The sequence below is a fragment of the Podarcis vaucheri genome (genome assembly GCF_965113315.1).
Source record: "Podarcis vaucheri genome assembly, chromosome: 6".
NCBI lineage: Eukaryota > Metazoa > Chordata > Lepidosauria > Squamata > Lacertidae > Podarcis > Podarcis vaucheri.
In genome coordinates this window covers 83835643-83855062 of record NC_138764.1, presented here as the reverse complement: position 1 = coordinate 83855062, position 19420 = coordinate 83835643, and the positions used below count along the sequence as shown (strand labels likewise).

General features: G+C 48.1%; 1 protein-coding gene across 1 annotated transcript; it reads left to right on the top strand.

Annotated features, from left to right (window-relative positions):
* The first annotated feature begins 1464 nt into the window (after positions 1 to 1464).
* On the top strand, positions 1465 to 18923 carry PIGT (phosphatidylinositol glycan anchor biosynthesis class T). Its single transcript, XM_082226109.1, has 12 exons — positions 1465 to 1679; positions 2435 to 2612; positions 3841 to 3968; positions 5154 to 5254; positions 5882 to 5968; positions 6236 to 6323; positions 6409 to 6506; positions 7966 to 8131; positions 8428 to 8628; positions 14868 to 15033; positions 15334 to 15417; positions 17174 to 18923. Exons 1-12 carry the CDS (start codon positions 1499 to 1501, stop codon positions 17424 to 17426), a joined length of 1731 nt encoding a protein of 576 aa, XP_082082235.1. The 5' UTR covers positions 1465 to 1498; the 3' UTR covers positions 17427 to 18923.
* The last annotated feature ends 497 nt before the right edge of the window (positions 18924 to 19420 follow it).

Below are 19420 nucleotides of genomic sequence, written 5' to 3'. Positions count from 1 at the left end.
TTGTCACATGTGAGTAACAAGACTACATAAACTCTACTTAATATTAGGAAGTGTTTACACTTCAAAAATGCAACGTGTTTAATGAGAAGGACATAAGAAGAGCCCTGAGAAATCACATCAACCATTTATCTCGTTCAGCATCCACCAGTGGCCAATCCGATGTCTATGAAAAGAGCCCTCCCAAGAAACTGACACCAATTCCAAACGAAGAGGCTCCATTTAGCCATAACAGCTTAGTAATAAAAAGCACTCGGTGCAGGGAGGTTACAGTAATGGCATCTTTCAGAAAGAAATGGTTGCAGGGAACCCTGCCAGAAAACTACTTAAGCCATGGCCTAGCTTTGACATAATTAAGGCTGCAGTTCTCAATAGTTTTGCCAGAGAGACAATGGAACAAATTTGCTTGCTCCGGAACAGGGATGGGGAACCTATGGCCCTCCAGATGTCTTTTGGACTACAATTCCAGTCATCCCTTACCACTGGCCACACGGGCTGGTGCTGGTGGAAGTTGCAGAAAAAATAAATAAATAAGGGCTAATAAATAAGCACTTCAAGCTTGCATGCACAAAGGAAATAGTTCTTCTGGCCTATTCCCTTGTCCCGAGAAACAACGTCCTATACCTCTGTCATCCCCAACACATGCCTGTAAACTAAAGTAAAGGGGTGGCTAACCTGTGATCCCCTGTGTTACTGACTATAACTCCCATTTGTCACGACTACTGGTCAGGCTGGCTGGGGCTGGTGAGAGTTGTAGTCCGACAACCTCTGGAATGCTACAGCTTAGCCACCGTTAGTCTTGGTGTATTATTCTTACCTTGGCTCCAAGAGGTCCTGGGTTCAAATTCCCAGACCAGGAGAACTGGGGCCAGTGTTTGAGGGAGGGGCTCTAGCTCAGAGGCAGAAGACGATGCTTTCCATGCAAAAGGTCCCAGCTGCAATTCCTAGTATCTCCAGGTATGAGCTGGGAACAAACCTTGGGAGTGCCAATATCCAGGTAGAGAAGAATCAAAAGTCTGGCTCAACATAACGCAACTCTCTCTGTGTGTTGTTTTTTTTAAAAGAAATGATGCTATATGTTAGAAAGCATAATACTTTTATATTATATTATATTAGGCGTGTAAAAGGATATTAAACGAAACGGGGATCAAGCTACAAAGAGCATGTCGGCTCCCCCTCCTCCTGCTGCTACTTCTATTACCTCCTGCCTCTGTCTGGGCACGTGGGGCGCCCAATCGCAGCCACAGCAGCAAACTTGCCCCTGCAGGCTCCTTTTGGCATCCCCTGCCTCCGACCCGGAAGCACATTCCCGAACAACAACAAGGCCACGGGCAGTGCCGCTCTAGCCTCGTCTCTGCCCCTTCCTGAAAAGCCTCCATTGGCTCACAGGGTGAATGGAGGCGGGGTTCCATGGTACCTCCTTTCTCCGCTCCCCATTGGCTAACACGCGCCCGGGGCAGTGGGCGGAGCTGCTCCGCTTGGCCGGGAGCGCAGCGGAGGAATGGAGCCACCCGGAACGCTGCTGCTGCTGCTGCTGCTGCTCTTCTTGGCGACGAGCGGGGCGAAACAGCCGCGGGACTCCCTGCGGGAAGAGCTGCTGCTCAGCCCGCTCCCATCGGGGGACGTGGCCGCCACCTTCCAGTTCCGGACGCGCTGGGATTCCGACTTGCAGCGGGAGGGCGGTAAGGGGCGGGGCCTGTCGCGACAGAGGGTTTTTTTGGGGGGGGAGCGAAGCATTATCTGGAAAGGGGGTCCCTTTGAACCCCGGAGACCGGGCTTCTCCGGCGCCAGTTGTGTGGGTGGTTGGACTACAATTCCCATCAGCCCCAGCAAGCATGTCTAGTAGCAAGAGGTGATGGGAGTTGTAGTTCCACAAGGTTCCCCCTCACACACCTGATGCCTTTCCCCTTTGGAAAAGAAAGAAAGAATGAATGAATCCATCCGTTGTGGGTGCTTTATAGTCGAGGTTATTTCATTGCAGGGGGGGGGTGGACTGTTGGGTTCCTTTCTAACTCTACCATTCTGGGATTCTGGTGCATGAATGCAAGAGCACTCTCCCCTCCCATGTTTTCCAGAAACAGGTATCTGGAAGCACTGCTGGCACCGACTGCGGGGGTAGAGAGGATCATGTCTAGTAGCCATTGGGGAGCGGTGGGGACTCTGAGCTGCCGGGGTTACAAGCCAGTCTCACTGGGAAAGGCCTGAGGTAGCAAATGGAAAAATGAGTGCAGCAAAGGGTCAAGGAACCCTGGTCAATAATAGACTGAGGGATAGGCTACTTACTGGGTGACTTGCATGGGTGCCAGCAGGACTGCAGCAGCATTCCTCTTCAATGGAGCAGGAGAAGGGAAAGTGAATTGGGGAGTGGGGCAGGTGGAGAGGTTGATGTGAAGATATGCTGCTATAATGCTCCTATTTTTTCCCCTGCTCCCTACAGTGTCTCATTATCGGCTATTCCCCAAAGCCCTTGGCCAGCTCATTTCCAAGTACTCGGTGCGCGAATTGCATCTCTCCCTCACTCAGGGCTTCTGGCGGACACGGAGCTGGGGACAGCCTTACTTGCAAGCTCCGGCTGGGGCTGAGCTCTGGGTTTGGTTTCAGGAGTCTGTCTCTGAGTAAGTAAGCCTGAGCTTTTACTTGGTTGAAGGGCTCTCAGGTAAATCATAAGAAGGCTGTTGCACTCTACTTTTCTCGCCTTCCCACCTCCTCATGGCATAAGTGCATAAACAAGATAAATTTCAACGGTCCATTCCATGAAGGCAATCATATGGTTTAAATAAGCAGACTTTGTTCCTTCACCTTCAAATGTCAATGTCTCTTGGGTCTTTCCTTTGCATTGAACAATTTTGCCAAAGGCTGCCAAGGCCCACTGGGACATCCCAACACCTAAATCAGTGGTAGCCTCTAGAAGGGCCATAGTTCTTCTCCCTTGCTGTTTCATCATAATAGGCATTAGGTGGTGGTCCCTGGACCCTGGGGTGCCAGTTGTAGCCCTCTAAGCTTCTCTGTCTGGCTTTCAGGACTCTCGGTGCCAAACAGCCAATTTTCAGGCCATATCCCTCACAGTCCTTGCTTCACAGCCTCTTTGAGTGCTTTTTGCCAGACTGGAATGTGCTCTTGGAGTCTGATAATACATCTTGCTTGCTTGGATGAAGGAAATGGTGGTATGTGTAGAAAGTTTCCCACAATGCAAAGGTAAAATGTGTGTTTGTTTCTCTGCCCACTTTTGCCTCTGTCCTCACCCACAAGTGTGCGACCCCCAGAAGGGAATGCAGTTCTTGTCCTGGAAAAGGTTCTCATTCTTGGAATAGGCCATCAGGTGCTAGATGGTGCTTGTAGCTGTGGGCTGTGAACATGGCTTATTTCCATATACTAGTGCTGCCGTGTTAATGCAGTACTGAAGCAAAGCCCAAGCTTTTCATTATTTTATTTTTGAATTTTATATGAAGCATCTCCTGCCACTAGAATGGCACCTGAAGTGATGTACAACTGCAAACACAGTCTGCGACTTGAAAACACATTTGTTTTCCAAATGGCATCTTGCAAGTTTCAGGCAAATCATTCACAGTACAGTGGTGCCTCGCAAGACGAAAAGAATTCATTCCGCGAGTCTTTTCGTCTTGCGAAGCATGGTCCGTCGCAACTGTGCCTCTTCAAGCAGCTTTTTTTTAAAAGCGCAAGACGTTTTCGTCTTGCGAAGCAAGCCCATAGGGAAATTCGTCTAGCGAAGCAACGCAAAACCGAAAAACCCTTTCGTCTAGCGAGTTTTTCGTCTTGCGAGGCATTCGTCTTGCGGGGCACCACTGTAAATGTTTGTTAAATATGTTTATTTTTCATCTTCAGCGTTGACAAAGCTTGGAAAGATCTCAGCAACATCCTCTCAGGAATATTCTGTGCCTCTCTGAACTTCATTGATTCCACCAACACTGTTGTTCCAACAGCATCCTTCAAACCTCTGGGATTGGCAAATGGTAAGAGATTGGGCTATTCTGGCCTGGAAGGGCTTGTTTTGCAAGAAGAGGCACCACTGAATTGCAGCTTGTTCTAAATACTTAAATGACAAAGAGTTGTGTCCAGTGTAGCACTTACGTTGTCCCATCGGTGCAATGCTATTTCCCTCCCTCTACTCCCTCTACCCCCTGTGCACCCCCCTAAATATTTTCTCTGGGTTCCCCAAGGATTCCTCTGGCACAGATTTGGTGAGTGCAGGGTGCATGCAGAGGAAGGAGAGAGAAAAGTCACATTCTACAAGTGGGAATCCTTGTGTTGTTGGTATGTATTAGTTGGTGAAATTAAAGGGAGACCGGAACTTCTTAGAAACACCCAAGTATCTTGTGGCAGCTTAAAAATTAACAAATGTATTCTGGCATAAGATTTTCAGAAAGTTTTGGGGGTGCTGAAAGGCTCGACATTTTTGGAACATCTGCCCATCTCCTTGTTCGTTATCCTGATTAGGGTTGCTGGTTTTGTAATTAATCTGTGTTTCTTGAGAGCATTGTAAGGATTGTTGACTGGGTAATAAGAATTAATTGGCATTGGAATTAGGCTAATGCCATAGGTTTTGACTTAGTTTTTAAATGTGTTTATTGATTCACTTTGACTGTTTTGTTTATGTTACTTTGAACCATTAGGATAGTGCAGACAATAATTCATTAAATAAGTGCTTTGTGTGATTGATTCTACTATTAAAAGCTAGGTATTACAAAGAACTGTAGAGTTGGAAGGGACCATGAGGGTCACCTAGTCCAACCCCTTGCAAAGCGGGAATCTCTTGCCTGACATGTGGCTCAAACTCACAACCCTGAGATTAAGAGTCTTACACTCTACAGTAGTTCCAAGTATTCCACGCTTGTGACCTCAGTAATCCTTAAAGGAATTCAATCTAGTAGTACCCTTTATGTCAGATGCCTGCTTTTCTTAAGGCTAGCTAGTGAATTCATGGCGGAGGCAAGATCTGAAGGCGGGTGATTTCTAGAAGCTGACTTCCACCATCATATTGAGAGCATTTTATTTTATTTTAAATTTTATATACCACCAATGGGCACCCAATCATTTCCTGGAATTCACCATGCTGGCTGGGGCTGATGGAAATTTCAGCAACATCAAGAGGGGGAGGGCCACATGTTCTAATCTAACCCTTCCTCTCCCTCCTTCAGTTACAGACCACCATTTCCTACGATATGCCGTCCTTCCCCGTGAAGTTGTCTGCACTGAGAACCTCACACCCTGGAAGAAGCTGCTGCCGTGCAGCTCAAAGGTGAGGCGCATTCCTGTGATCATGCAGGTGGAGCCTTGAACCAACACGTGTCATTGCTCTGGATTCCCTCATCCTAGCCCCCCCCCCCCCGCAAGCTTTCACATCTGAAGCTTTGGGGCCTTGTTCACAATTGGAGCAAGTACTCTGGAGGAGAGGGACGCGGGTGGCGCTGTGGGTAAAAGCCTCAGCACCTAGGGCTTGCCGATCGAAAGGTCGGCGGTTCGAATCCCCGCGGCGGGGTGCGCTCCCGCTGCTCGGTCCCAGCGCCTGCCAACCTAGCAGTTTGAAAGCACCCCCGGGTGCAAGTAGATAAATAGGTACCGCTTACCAGCGGGAAGGTAAACGGCGTTTCCGTGTGCTGCGCTGGCTCGCCAGATGCAGCTTTGTCACGCTGGCCACGTGACCCGGAAGTGTCTCCGGACAGCGCTGGCCCCCGGCCTATAGATGTGAGATGGGCGCACAAACCCCAGAGTCTGTCAAGACTGGCCCGTTCGGGCAGGGGTACCTTTACCTTTACCTTACTCTGGAGGAGAGCGAACTACGTGCGCACTGTTGCATGGTGCTTGGGCTTGTTTCTAGCTATACTACAGAGCAAAAGATAAGCCTATTTTCTTTTTTTCTTCCTAGGCTGGCCTGGCTGTTCTGCTGAAGGCTGAGCGCTTGTTCCACAGCAGTTACCACTCCCAAGCTGTGCACATCCGCCCCATTTGCAGGGTGAGTCCTTGAAGGATTTGGTGCTGTGTCTTAAACTGGTTGAAAGAGTTGGAGACAGGATCCCCACGCCCCTATGATCTGCCAAAACCTATGATCACATTTCATAAGCCTTACCATCTTACTCCCATCTTCCCTAGCTAACAGGCCCAGTGGTCAGGGCTGATGGGAATTGTAGTCCCAAAACATCTGGAGGGCCGAGTTTGGGGGTGCCTGCCTTAGAGCTGCCCTTGCTCCTGCCATTTCTGATGCTTTGTCCTTCTCTCTCAGGATGCCTCGTGCTTGAGCATGTCCTGGGAGCTCAGACAGACCCTCATGGTTGTCTTTGATTCCTTTGCCAGCGGCCATGGAAAGAAAGGTAACTGCAGCCCATCACCACTCTGCTATGGTTACAGCGGTTTACTCACTTCTTAATAATGACCTTTGTGCCATTCTCCCACCAGATTGGTCCCTCTTCAAGATCTTCTCCCGTACTCTTACTGAAGCGTGCCCACTGGCGTCTCAAAGCAAAGTCTACGTTGACATTTCCAGTAAAGGCCAGGTAACCTATCCTTTCCCCAGTAACCTTGCAATAGGAGTAGGACATCAGGACCTTTAGGAGATGCCCACCTTACTCAGAGCTCTCTCTGGGTGAACGAAGCTTGACGAAAACCCCAGATGTAACTGAGCGGAATACAGTCATACCTCGGGTTACAGCTGCTTCAGGTTGCGTTTTTTTCGGGTTGCGGGCCGCCGAAACCCAGAAGTACCGGAATGGGTTCCTTCTGGGTTTTGGCGGTCATGCATGCTCAGAAGTACTAAATCACGTTTTGAGCATGCGCAGAAGCACCAGATTTCAACCCGTGCATGCGCAGGCGCGTCGCTGCAGGTTGCAGTCGTGCATCCCACAGGGATCACTTTCGCAACCCGAGCATCCACTGTATATATAATCGAGAGAGGATTTAACCAGATGCTTACAGTTCTTTATTTTATTTTTTTGTAAATTTTTTATTAAGTTTTAACAATGCACAGTATAAAAGAAAAAATACAGAGACAAGAACAAAAGAGATATAAAAATACAAAATACATACTACAAAATACAACAATACAAACATTAAGCACAAAAATACAAAAATGCATACATTAAAAAACTAATAATAAAAAAGAAAAAACACATATAGGAAAAACACAAAAATTCCCTCTTTCTTAGTTTTATATCTTAAATTCACATATTTTCCTGACTTCCTCACATCCCCCGTTCTTGTATCCCTTTTAAAAGTTGGTTCAGCAAATTCATAGCCCTTAATTTATCTGTTGTTGGTTTAATCTTAAATTTTATCTTGTTGCTAGAACCCCCACAGTTCATTTCAATGTCATCAACATTCAGAAATTTTACAGTTCTTTAGGTGCTTTGTGTCTCCAGTAATATTAGAGTCTTGAGCGTAGAGGGCTACTCAAATAATCTCCATGTGTATATCCAATGCATGGATAATGGAATGGGACCCCCACCCCACTGGCTATACCCTCAAACACCAGTGTTTAGCAGTGATTGGGAGGAGAAACTACATGCCTGCATCCATAAGCATGTAGGTTATTCACCTAATTAGGAACCCTCTGCAATTGTGAATACAGCTTTATATAGGCTTTCTTTTCAGTTGTTGTGCTGGGTACACAGATTGCTTCTTTCTGGGTGATATCCAGTGTTAGTTATACTCAAGAGTAGAGCCATTGAAATAAATGAACCTAAGCCCTTCGCCAACCTGGGCTCCTTTTGCAGGGAGGGGTGGGATATCGCCCTCTGCATTTCAAAGTATGTTATCATGTGCTCTGCAGAGATGTTTTTATCCTGTAAAACAGGCCAGAAAGCTTTTAAATAAATATGAGAATTGGGGCCAGTTGAAGGTAGTCTCCCCCACGTACCCTGCCCACGTGCTGAATATATACAAAAATATAATATAGATGGGCTGGTTATCTTTTTGATGGCTAATAATGATTTTACTTTATTTTGTTTTTGTTTCCAGGAGAAAGAGTTACTTGAAGTTTCCCCAGCTCCCTTGTCTGTACATGAAGCATCCGTCCAAGGAGACCGGAGAACATACGCAGTCTATGATCTCCTGAACCCAGGACTTTTTAATGGCTCTCGCAGCCTCAATGTGCAACTAAAATGGAAGCGCCCTCAGGATGGCTGTGAGTTATCAATGGCTTTCCTGTCTCTAGTGTGTTGTCCTCTCTTAGATCACTAGAAAATGGACACTCTTTGAATGCGAGAGACTCGTGCTGTGCATCATTTAAGTTTATTCATTTATAAACCGGGACACATCTAGTGGTAGTCACAGCAGAAAAATAGTACATCTACTTTTCTGCTGGGACTGCTACCAGACTTGTCTTAGTTCAGAACTCACATTATCTCAGGGATAATATTCTTGCATTTGGTGGTGCTCCTGTAGTTTGACTCCTAACCTGGTTTCATTTCCTTCCTGCAGTGGATCTGGCAGTACCTGTGCTCCATGCCCAGCGCTATGTGAGTGGCTATGGCCTTGAGACAGGAGAAATCAGCACCCTAATCTATAACACACACCCATACAGAGCTTTCCCTGTGCTTCTGCTGGAGACTGTGCCCTGGTATCTGCGACTCTACATCCACACGCTGACCATTATCACCAAGGGCAAGGAAAACAAACCAAGTAAGAAGGAGCCTCCTAGTAATACTTCATTTCCCAACCTGATGCCCTCCGGATGTTTGAGACGGCAACTTCCACTAGCCCCAGACAATATTGCAGTGAAGAGCTTCTGCGTGTCAGTGCAGGCAGCTTTCTGTGTTCCAATACAGTGGTACCCCGCAAGACGAATGCCTCGCAAGACGGAAAACCCGCAAGACGAAAGGGTTTTCTGTTTTGGAGGCGCTTCGCAAGACGAATTTCCCTATGGGCTTGCTTCGCAAGACGAAAGCCCATAGGGAAATCTCCGGGGACCTGTTTTAAATGCTGGTGGTGGGGAGCAAAGCCTTTCCCCCCCTCCGGCCTTCAGAAGAGGTCCAGGAAGGCCGGCGGGGGCCGAAAGGCTTTGCTCCCCACCGCCAGCATTTTAAAAGCAGTCCGGGATAGCAGGGAAGAGCTTCCCGCTATCGCGGACGGCTTTTGAAGACAGGCGGGGGGGAGCAAAGACTTTCGCCCCCCGTCCAGGACCTCTTCTGAAGGCGAGCGGGGGGCAAAAGTCTTTGCTCCCCCCTGCCTGCCTTCCCGGGAGAGCGGAGAAAGGCAGCACGTTTCTCCGCTGTCCCGGACGGCTTTTGAAGGTAGGCGGGGGGAGGGCAAAGAGTTTTGCCCCCCCCCCCGCCCGCCTTCAGAAGAGGTCCAGGACCTTACGAGAGATGGCGCCCCCGGGTTTCTCCGTCCTCCACCAGTCACGGACTGTGGGCCGGGGGGGAGGGGTGGCAGTATTAATCCGGGAAGATTGTTCTTTCAGGGCTCTACCATCGCCATCGATCCCCGGCATTGAATGTGTTGGCCTAGTGTGGGGCTCCGAGGAGAGCTTGGCTGTCTGGCTGGTGTACCGGCCACCTAGCGCACCAGCAGCCACCCTGTCAGGCCTGCTGGAGGCGGTGGCCGGCTGGGCCTTGGAGTTCCCTAACCTATTGGTATTGGGAGACTTCAACTTCCATGCTGATGCCACTCCCTCCTCACAGGCTCTGGACCTGGTGTCTTCCATGGCGACACTAGGGCTCTCCCAGTTTGTTTCGGGCCCCACACATCAAGCAGGCCACACGCTGGATTTGATCTTTGGCGCCGGTATAGATGTGATCATGTGTCCTTCAATGAAGGTGCCATGGTCTGATCACTACGCTCTGAAAGCCAGGATTGACTTTCCACCCCCACCCTGCTTAGGTGGCGAGCCGATTTGGGCTCGCCCGCAGAGGCTGATGGACCCGGATAGATTCCGTCAAGCCTTGCGGGACCTTACTCCCCCTGGCGACTCATTGACTGAGCTTGTTGAGGGCTGGAATACCCAGCTCCTGGCAGCCATCGATGAGATCGCACCTAAGCGCCCTCTGCGACCCCGCAGAAACCGGGCTCCCTGGTTTACCGAGGAGCTTCGGAAAATGAAGCGGGACCTCAGACGGCTAGAGCGAGTATGGCGGGGTGCCCGTGACGGAGCCTCAAGAACATCTTATAGGGTTTTTATGAAAACCTATGAGATGGCAGTGAAGGCCGCTAAGAAATCTTACTTCTCGGCCTCCATTGCATCCGCTAGCTCTCGCCCGGCACAATTATTTAATATAATTCGGTCTTTAACGTCCCTTGAAGGACAGCCAAATTTAAACAACAATTTGACACACAGCTGTGAGGCATTTGCGAGCTTTTTTTGCGGAGAAGGTCCTGTTGCTCCGCCATGACCTCCCTGTCAATTTGGATACAATAAAGGAACTGGAGGCCCCTCGACTGTCCTCGGGTCCAGTATTGGACCACTTTGACCGGATATCTCCAGCCGATGTGGACAGATTCCTCCAAGCTGGAAAGCCCACCACCTGTCCTCTTGACCCGTGCCCGTCCTGGCTGATTAGAGCGTGTCCAGACGAGGTGCGGGGCCCCCTGGGGGATATCATCAATTTGTCCCTTGGCACCGGGATATTCCCAGGGGAACTGAAGGAGGCGGTGGTGCGTCCGCTCTTAAAGAAAACATCATTAGATCCCTCAGATCTATCCAATTACCGCCCGGTCTCTAATCTTCCATTCCTGGGTAAGGTGATTGAGAGAGCGGTTGCTGAACAGCTTGGTAGGTTTCTGGATGAAACATCGGCTTTGGATCCATTCCAGTCCGGCTTCCGCGCTGGTCATGGGACCGAGACGGCTCTGGTCGCCCTAACAGATGATCTCCGCAGGCAGCTGGATCGAGGCGGGTCGGGGCTGCTGATTCTTCTAGATCTGTCAGCAGCCTTTGACATGGTCGATCACGAACTCCTGGACCACCGCCTTGCCGACGTGGGGATCCAGGGCACAGTCCTTCAATGGCTGCGCTCGTTTCTCTCTGGTCGGGGACAGAGGGTGGCGCTTGGGGGGGAATTGTCATCACGCCACTCCTTGGTGTGTGGAGTGCCTCAGGGTGCAATTCTCTCCCCGATGCTTTTTAACATCTTTATGCGCCCCCTCGCCCAGCTTGTCAGGAATTTTGGGCTGGGTTGCCATCAGTATGCCGATGACACCCAACTCTATCTGTTGATGGATGGCCATCCTGACTCGGCCCCAGATACACTGACCAGATGTCTGGAAGCTGTGGCTGGATGGTTACGTGGGAGCCGGTTGAAGTTAAATCCTTCGAAGACAGAGGTCCTCTGGCTGGGGCGGGACGATATGGGATTGAGGGGGCAACTCCCATCTCTTGCGGGGGTGCAATTAGTGCCAGCACCGGCCGTTAAGAGTTTGGGTGTAATCTTCGATACCTCCCTCTCTATGGAGGCGCAGATTACAGCTATAACAAAGGCGGCATTTTTTCATCTCCGCCAAGCTAAGCAGTTGGCCCCTTATCTCTCTCGTCCTGACCTAGCCACTGTGATCCATGCGACGGTCACCTCCAGACTGGATTATTGTAACTCGCTCTACGTGGGGCTGCCCTTGAGACTGACCCAGAAACTCCAGCGGGTGCAGAATGCCGCGGCGAGACTCCTTATGGGGTCTTCGCTGCGAGAGCACATTCATCCAGTATTATACCAGCTGCACTGGCTCCCGGTGGAGTACAGGATCAGGTTTAAGGTGCTGGTTTTAACCTTTAAAGCCCTATACGGCCTAGGACCCTCGTACCTACGGGACCGCCTCTCCTGGTATGTCCCACAGAGAAACCTACGGTCAGCAAATAATAACATCCTCAAGGTCCCAGGCCTCAGAGAGGTTAGGCTGGCCTCAACTAGAGCCAGGGCCTTCTCGGCTGCGGCTCCAACCTGGTGGAATGCTCTGTCACAAGAGACTAGGGCCCTGCGGGACCTGACATCTTCCCGCAGGGCCTGCAAGACAGAGTTGTTCCGCCAGGCCTTTGGTCAGGGCGCAGCCTGACCCCCTCCTCTGGCAACCTGCACAAAATCTTGCTTAATCGGTTGCCATCAATTTGATTTTAACTAATTTTATAATGAAATATTTTTAGAATGTATGATTATTTGATTGTTTATTTGATTGTTGTTAGCCGCCCTGAGCCCGGCTTCGGCTGGGGAGGGCGGGATATAAATAAAATTTATTATTATTATTATTATTATTATTATTATTATTATTATTATTATTCTGAAGGTGGGCGAGGGGCAAAAGTCTTTGTCCCCCCTGCCTGCCTTCCCAGGGGCTTTTACATCGCCCCGGACAGCGGAGAAGTCCTCCGCTGTCCCGGGCGATTTTAAAATGCCGCCCGCCAGCATTTTAAGATCGCCCCGGACAGCGGAGAAGTCCTCCGCTGTCCCGGGGTTTTTTAAAATGCTGGGGGTGGGAAGAAAAGCCCTTGTCCCTCCCCCCAGCCTTCAGAAGAGGTCGGGGGACAGACTGTCCCCGGACCTGGTCTGAAGGCGGTTTCCATAGGAACGCATTAATTGATTTTCAATGCATTCCTATGGGAAACCGTGCATCGCAAGACGAAAAACTCGCAAGAAGAAAAAACTTGCGGAACGGATTAATTTCGTCTTGCGAGGCACCACTGTATATGTACTGGATCATGTTCTAAGTTGATATGCAAAGGAAATGGAGCAGTTTCAGAAAGGGAGGCCTGAGTTGAAAAGCATGAAGTTTTGTCTTCATATCTATACCCCTTAAGGACATGCATACATATCTATACCCCTTAAGGAGCATCTCTTAAGTACATCTGGCATTACATATGCATTTCTCAACAACTGGATATGTAGGCTAGCGATAGTAATTTGCTTTTTCTATGTGTTCAGTGATTTGGCTTGCTGAGCTCCAAAGCCCATACCCACCCCCCTTTTGATGCAGTTTATCATTAACCTATGTAATAATAATAATAATAATAATAATAATAATAATAATAATAATAATAATAAATAATAATAATTTTTAAAAATATCTCGCCCTCCCCAGCCAAAGCCGGGCTCAGAGTGGCTAACAACAATAAAAGTAACACAGTTTACATAAAATCACAATCAATTAATTGAAATGCATTCTAAAATCAATTCAAAATCAAATTAATGGCAACCATTGGGCTAGAGTTCTATGTGGATTACCGAAAGGGAGGGGGTCAGGCTGTGCCCTGGCCAAAGACCTGATGGAACAGCTCTGTCTTGCAGGCCCTGCAGAAAGATGTCAAGGTCCCGCAGGGCCCTAGTCTCTTGTGACAGAGCGTTCCACCACAGAACTGAGACGAAAAAGCCCTGGCTCTGGTTGAGGCCAGCCTAACCTCCTTGTGGCCTGGGATCTCCAAAATGTTTTTATTTGAAGACCATAAGGTCCTCTGTGGGACATACCAGGAGAGGCAGTCCCATAGGTACAAGGGTCCTAGGCCGTATAGGGCTTTGAAGGTTCAAACCAACACCTTAAACCTGATCCTGTACTCCACCGGGAGCCAGTGCAGCTGGTATAGCACCGGGTGAATGTGATCCGGCGGTGAGAACCCCATAAGGAGTCTCACTGTGGCATTCTGCACCCGCTGGAGTTTCTGGATCAGTCTCAAGGGCAGCCCCACGTAGAGTGAATTACAATAATCAAGTCTGGAGGTGACCATCGCGTGGACCACAGTGACTAGGTCAGGGCGAGAGAGGTAAGGAGCCAAAGCTTAGCATGATAATATACCATGGTAGGGATGTAGTAGCTGAAATGTGTATTTGGAAGGCTTTGTGTAAGCCGTAAATGTTTGACTTCCTTAAAAGGAAATGAGTTTTACTGGTGGCATTTGCAGTCACTTCTCAAGGAGAAGTGAAGCATGTTACCCTGTTGATGGTTTCTTATATTATTTGTTTACTTCAGTGTACTGTCCGAGGTTCTGAGAACCCCACACGATGTATATTTATTCAAAAGAAGGTCCCATTTTATACAGTGGGTGTGCATAGGATTGCAGCTCTGTAGTGCAATCTTGTGCATATCTATTCCAAAGTAAGTTCCATAGAATTCAATGGGGATTTCTCCCAGGTAAGTGGACATAGGACAGGGGTTCCCTGTTAAGGAGTGAGCGTCTGGCAAAGATGCTGTGCAAAGTTTGCAGCTGCAGCTCCTTTCTCTGAAAAAGCTGCTGCAAAAAAAGTAGAGGGGGGAAATGCTTCAGCAGAAAGGTAGGCCTTTGTTCCTTGCAAATGTGCAAAAAGTGGCCTTGCAGTTGCACGCTTACAATTTTGAGGATGCAATTGCATTTTAAAACTTAAAACTGTGAATACCTGAAAGGCTGTGCTTGCAGCAGTTGAGCTGCGCATTGAGTAACTTGCATTCTTCTGTTAGGATTCCTGAGTTCTTCCTGCCTTTTTCACAGTCGGAACTAATAAAGGGTACTATGGAGCTGCTGCTTCTTTTTAAAGAAACTTTGGTTAAAACAACAACAGAAGGAAAATGGAAGGTGAAACTTGAGTGGTTATGAATTATATATGTCTCTGTTCCCATGGGAAATGGCTGTGTGTTTGTGAGAGATTGTAGATGGATCTGGCCTCATCCACCACTGGAATGCAGCTTTTATTGGTAATGCTGCCTTGGGCCAAAAACGGTTCCCCACCCTTCGGATACAGGACTACAGTCTTAACATACAGTATTCTGACTGATCTCAGTGCATAAGAGCTCGTATTCCAAACAAGGGAAATGGAGGCGGTTGGAGAAATATTTTGTGATCCGGGTTTGTTTTCCTCCCCAGAGTTGCTGGGGAGATCAGTTAAGAGTGTTCCTCAAGGCATTATGTAAAGGGTTTTATTTATTCATGTTGACCCAAGTGGTGTGCGATGATAGCATGTCTTTGGTGCTAGGTTACATCCACTATCAGCCGGCTCAGGACCGACAGCGGCCCCATCTCTTGGAAATGCTGATTCAGCTGCCGGCAAACTCTGTCACAAAGATCACCATCCAGTTTGAGAGAGCCTTGCTGAAGTGGACAGAATACACTCCTGACCCCAACCACGGGTTTTATGTGAGGTAAGGCTGCAGCTGTCCTCGAGCCACTCGCCATCAGAGTTTGTCGGCCTTGGGTTTGCCTGTGTTGCATCCCTTGTGACCAGGTTCATAAACCCCCTCCCCTCCAAGAGGGACCCATGAAGGGCTGGGGAACCTATAAGGATCTCCAAATGTGGTTGGACTCCAGCTCCCATCAGCCCCAACCAGCATGATGAGCAGCTGGAGATGATGGAAACTGGGAGCCCAGCAGCATTTAAAGGGCCACAGATTCCCCATCCTTGGGCCAAAGCTCTAAGTAATTTCTTTTTGTTTGGTTTGTAGCCCATCTGTTCTGAGTGCCCTGGTGCCCAGTGTCATTGCGATGAAAGAGGAAGATGAAGATCAAAGTCCACTCTTTGCTTCACTGTGAGTGCATTTGATGACTGCAAAACAGAGAAGGGTGGGAATGAGATGTGTGGGATTGGTATTGTAGTTCTGTTGATTATTGGAAACAGCTTCATACCGGATTAACCTAGCAAAGGCTGTAGCTAGACCACCATGACAGAAGTCTGTGCAAGCATAGATATCAAAGACTTTTCATGAACGGTTTTCAGAAATTACAACCTTGGTTAATCTGAAATTTAGTTCTGAACTGAATGTATATTTTTGAGCAGATTCAAGAATTATTTGGCTGCTTCTACACTGGCATTTAAGGGACGTGGGTGGCGCTGTGGGTTAAACCACAGAGCCTAGGACTTGCCGATCAGAAGGTCGGCAGTTCGAATCCCCACGATGAGGTGAGCTCCTGTAGCTTGGTCCCTGCTCCTGCCAACCTAGCAGTTCAAAAGCACGTCAAAGTGTAAGTAGATAAATAGGTACCGCTCCAGCAGGAAGGTAAACGGTGTTTCCTTGCACTGCTGTGGTTCGCCAATGATGGCCACATGACCCGGAAGCTGTACGCTGGCTCCCTCAGCCAATAAAGCGAGATGAGCGCCGCAACCCCAGAGTTGGCCACGACTGGACCTAATGGTCAGGGGCCCCTTTACCTTTACACTGGCATTTACTGTGAAATAGCCATGCTTTGCTGATCTGCATTTTACAGGGCAACCACATGATGTCATGAACAAAACACCCTCTTCGCATTTTTCCTTGTTCAGTTTGTTCTCCCAACCCTACTCAAAAAATTGTGTTGCTTCCCCCCCCCTTCAAATCAAGCACTCAGCAAAGTAGCTGTGCAATTTCCCCAGGTGTAAATGGGTTATCACGCTCCTAATCTAGCATGTCTGTTTTGTTTCTCCCCCCCCCCAAACTGTAGCAGGGGAGGCAATCATGATTTGAAGTGCAGTGAAAGGGAGGGAAAGGTAGCGTTTAACCCTTTCACAACAAACAGTGGTCTCAATGGAAATCTCCCTTCCCGCACTGGACATTCATTGCTGCGGAAAAGGAGACTGCCGGCTGGGGACTGCCAGCTACATTAGTCAAAATATAGCGTTATAAATGCATTATGAAACCAGATGACACAGTAGAGTTGAAATCACAACTCAAATGATATTTTCAATTGTGAACTTTGCAACGGTTTCTTGCAGAGCATTTTTATAGCTGTGTAGGTCTTGGTTTCAGAGTGTCAGAAATCTGGAAACAGAGTTGCCGTTATACTTCCAACTTAAAACAAAATAGCAGTGATCAGTTCGTGCTGATTTTGTAAGCAACTTTTGGATTCAAATAGTGTTACGGTTGTGGTAAGTTTAAGGTTGTAAAGTTGCATGAGACAGGCATTAGCCGAAGTTGCAAGATATTGGACTTCTGCATGCTGCATTGCAATGAAGGCTCATCTTCAGACCTCTCCACAAGTATGGGATGCATGGAAATGTGTGTGTATGCACATGTAGTTTTGCAGGGGAATCTGCATAGAGGGAATTGCAGAAGTCGGAGAACCAGTTGAGTTCTTCATGTGGCACAGTGTCTACGGGGTGTTGCTTATTTGAAAAGCACTTGCACATCAAAACCTTTCACATGAATATTCCGTTTGTAATTTGCAATTTGAGGCTGCCCTCAAAGATGTGGCACTCCTTCACTCTTGCCTAATCTCCTGATCTGATATGCTTGGAGACAAGGGTGGTAACACATCATTATCTGAATCAGCCCTTTGAGCTCTGCTGATCTCCTCCTTCCTTCTCCCCAGGTTTCCTTCCTTGGACGGCTCCAGCTACTTTGTGCGCCTCTACACAGAGCCGCTGCTGGTGAACCTGCCGACGCCAGATTTCAGCATGCCGTATAATGTCATTTGCTTGACCTGCACAGTGGTAGCTGTTTGCTATGGCTCCTTCTATAACCTGCTGACCAGAACCTTCCATGTAGAAGAACCTAACAGGGGAGGCTTAGCCAAGCGACTGGCGAACATAATCCGTAAAATGAGAGGCGTCCCACTTCTTTGAGGGCAGGCAATGCAGCTGCTTCGTCAAGGATCTCTGCTGCCAAGACTTGCTGGGACAAAGTTGCAAGAAGATAGGTGGGCTTAAGGCAGATGTAACACCTGTTTTGCCCTCTAGTTCCTTCACAGCCAATAAATCTGCTGTTTGTGCCTGCCTGCCACCAGCTAGGGAAGCAATCAATGGTACTGGGACTGCAAGAGCAAAATGCCCAAGGATGAAGCTTGCTAATTTAAGGGGAACTTCCATTTGCCGGAAAAACACTGGAAATAAACATGACCTGTTTCTGAACTATGATCACCTTGGCCTTGCTCAAACGCTAGAGCCTGCACCACTTAACTCACCAACCTGTTTTTCATTTTCTTCCACAGCAACTGATTGCTGTGCTAATTATCCTTTTTTGAGCTGCCATGGAATGGATGTAGTTGGAACGCTCAACCTTTTTTCAGGTCAGAGGAAAAAAGCTCGCAGAAAAAATGCTTGGGGAAATGGCAAAACTGAAGGCAACTAGAGAGAGTGCAACAGAGAGAATAAATAGCATTTTAGGCCTCAGACTATCTAATTTTAGCATGCTGTCTCTTGCTGTTTTGGAGAAGAGAGTAAGTGAGGATATGAGGAGGCAGCTATAATTGGGAAAAGAAAATTCATTTGGGACTGTGGGGTTTGGGGTGGTCAGGCTGGTCACAGGGGACACTATGAAATAAAAGAGAAACCATGCTGTGTGAGTCGATACCAATTTGATTTGTGTTCGTATCTGCTGGTGATGGGAATAACCACTGTTTGCTGCATAAGAGAGGAAGAAGACAAAAAAACCAACTGTCAGAGATGGATAAGGAATTCAATAAATAAATGCTGTGCGGTGATGTTATGTCTTCCGTAACATGGGTTTAAATCAGCTTTGTACTTAACATGTCCCCTGGTAGCTATAAGTGGCCAGGTATTCCATGCAGGTGAATGAATAAAATTCCATTCAGGTAAGTTAATGGGCCCGCACTGGTGGAGGAAAAACAGAGAGCTTCACAACCTCCAATTTGCTTTCTGTGCTTGCTGGCTGTAGAGGATAGTGTCAGATGATGACGGGGTAACAGAGCTTAGTGAACTGGGGGAATCTGTGGCAGAGAGAAGTCAAGAATCGGCAGAAGATAAAGCAGGTGAGTGGGAAGAGGGAGGCCAAGAGACAGAGATGAGTCAGGCTGGTGAAGAGTCGCAGGTATCTCCCCCTCCTGCGACAAGCTGCCCACCTCCCTGTCTCCCAGAACCAGGAGAGGGCTGAAATGGTTTGAGCAGCGATAGGCTGTGTGTAGGCGCAGTCTCTGATTGCTTGGGAAAACCCCTGGAGAGGAGGAGGGGACTTAAAAGAGCTGTGGAAAGGTGGGAACTTTCAGTCTCGGCAACTGATTTCATGGAGGAAGACCAATGGGAATGAGCTGTTGTGCTGACACTTAGCCAAGTCTGTGAAGATCGTGGTTTTGTTTTGTTTTGGTAATAAAAAGTTAACTCCTTTGTGAACTGTGTGATTACTAACTGGCACACTGTGACATATAGCAAGCCCATTCATGACTCCCGAAACGGTTTGAAAACCAAGACTTCCTCTACTCAATCAGAAGTTGTGTCAGACGTTTGGCTTCCAAAAAACGTTCGCAAACTGGAACACTCACTTCCAGGTTTTGGTGTTCGGGAGCCAAAACGTCTGAGTACCAAGGCGTTTGAGAACCAAGGTACAACTATCTCTGATTTAATGCCTTTTTTCTACTCTTTTTCTAGTTGTGTGCAGTGTCTCCTCCTAACCAGCAGGTGTTCCTAAATCACTATCATAAGTAGCATTTGTGGAACACAGGAAGCTGCTTTATACAAAGTCTGACTTGCTGCATCTTTCTCAGCATTCTGTTGTACACTGGCATTGACTATTGAGGATTTCAGAGAAGGATGTTTACCAACCTTACCTGTACCTGACAGGGGTTCAACCTGTGTCCTTCTGCATGCAAAGCATCTGATCCAGC

Excerpts from the sequence above, each read along its gene's own strand:
- PIGT (XM_082226109.1), top strand. The coding sequence starts at position 1,499 with ATGGAGCCACCCGGAACGCTGCTGCTGCTGCTGCTGCTGCTCTTCTTG. Across the intron at positions 5,255-5,881 it reads TGCTGCCGTGCAGCTCAAAG|GCTGGCCTGGCTGTTCTGCT; the intron begins GTGAGGCGCATT and ends TTTTCTTCCTAG. Across the intron at positions 8,132-8,427 it reads GAAGCGCCCTCAGGATGGCT|TGGATCTGGCAGTACCTGTG; the intron begins GTGAGTTATCAA and ends TCCTTCCTGCAG.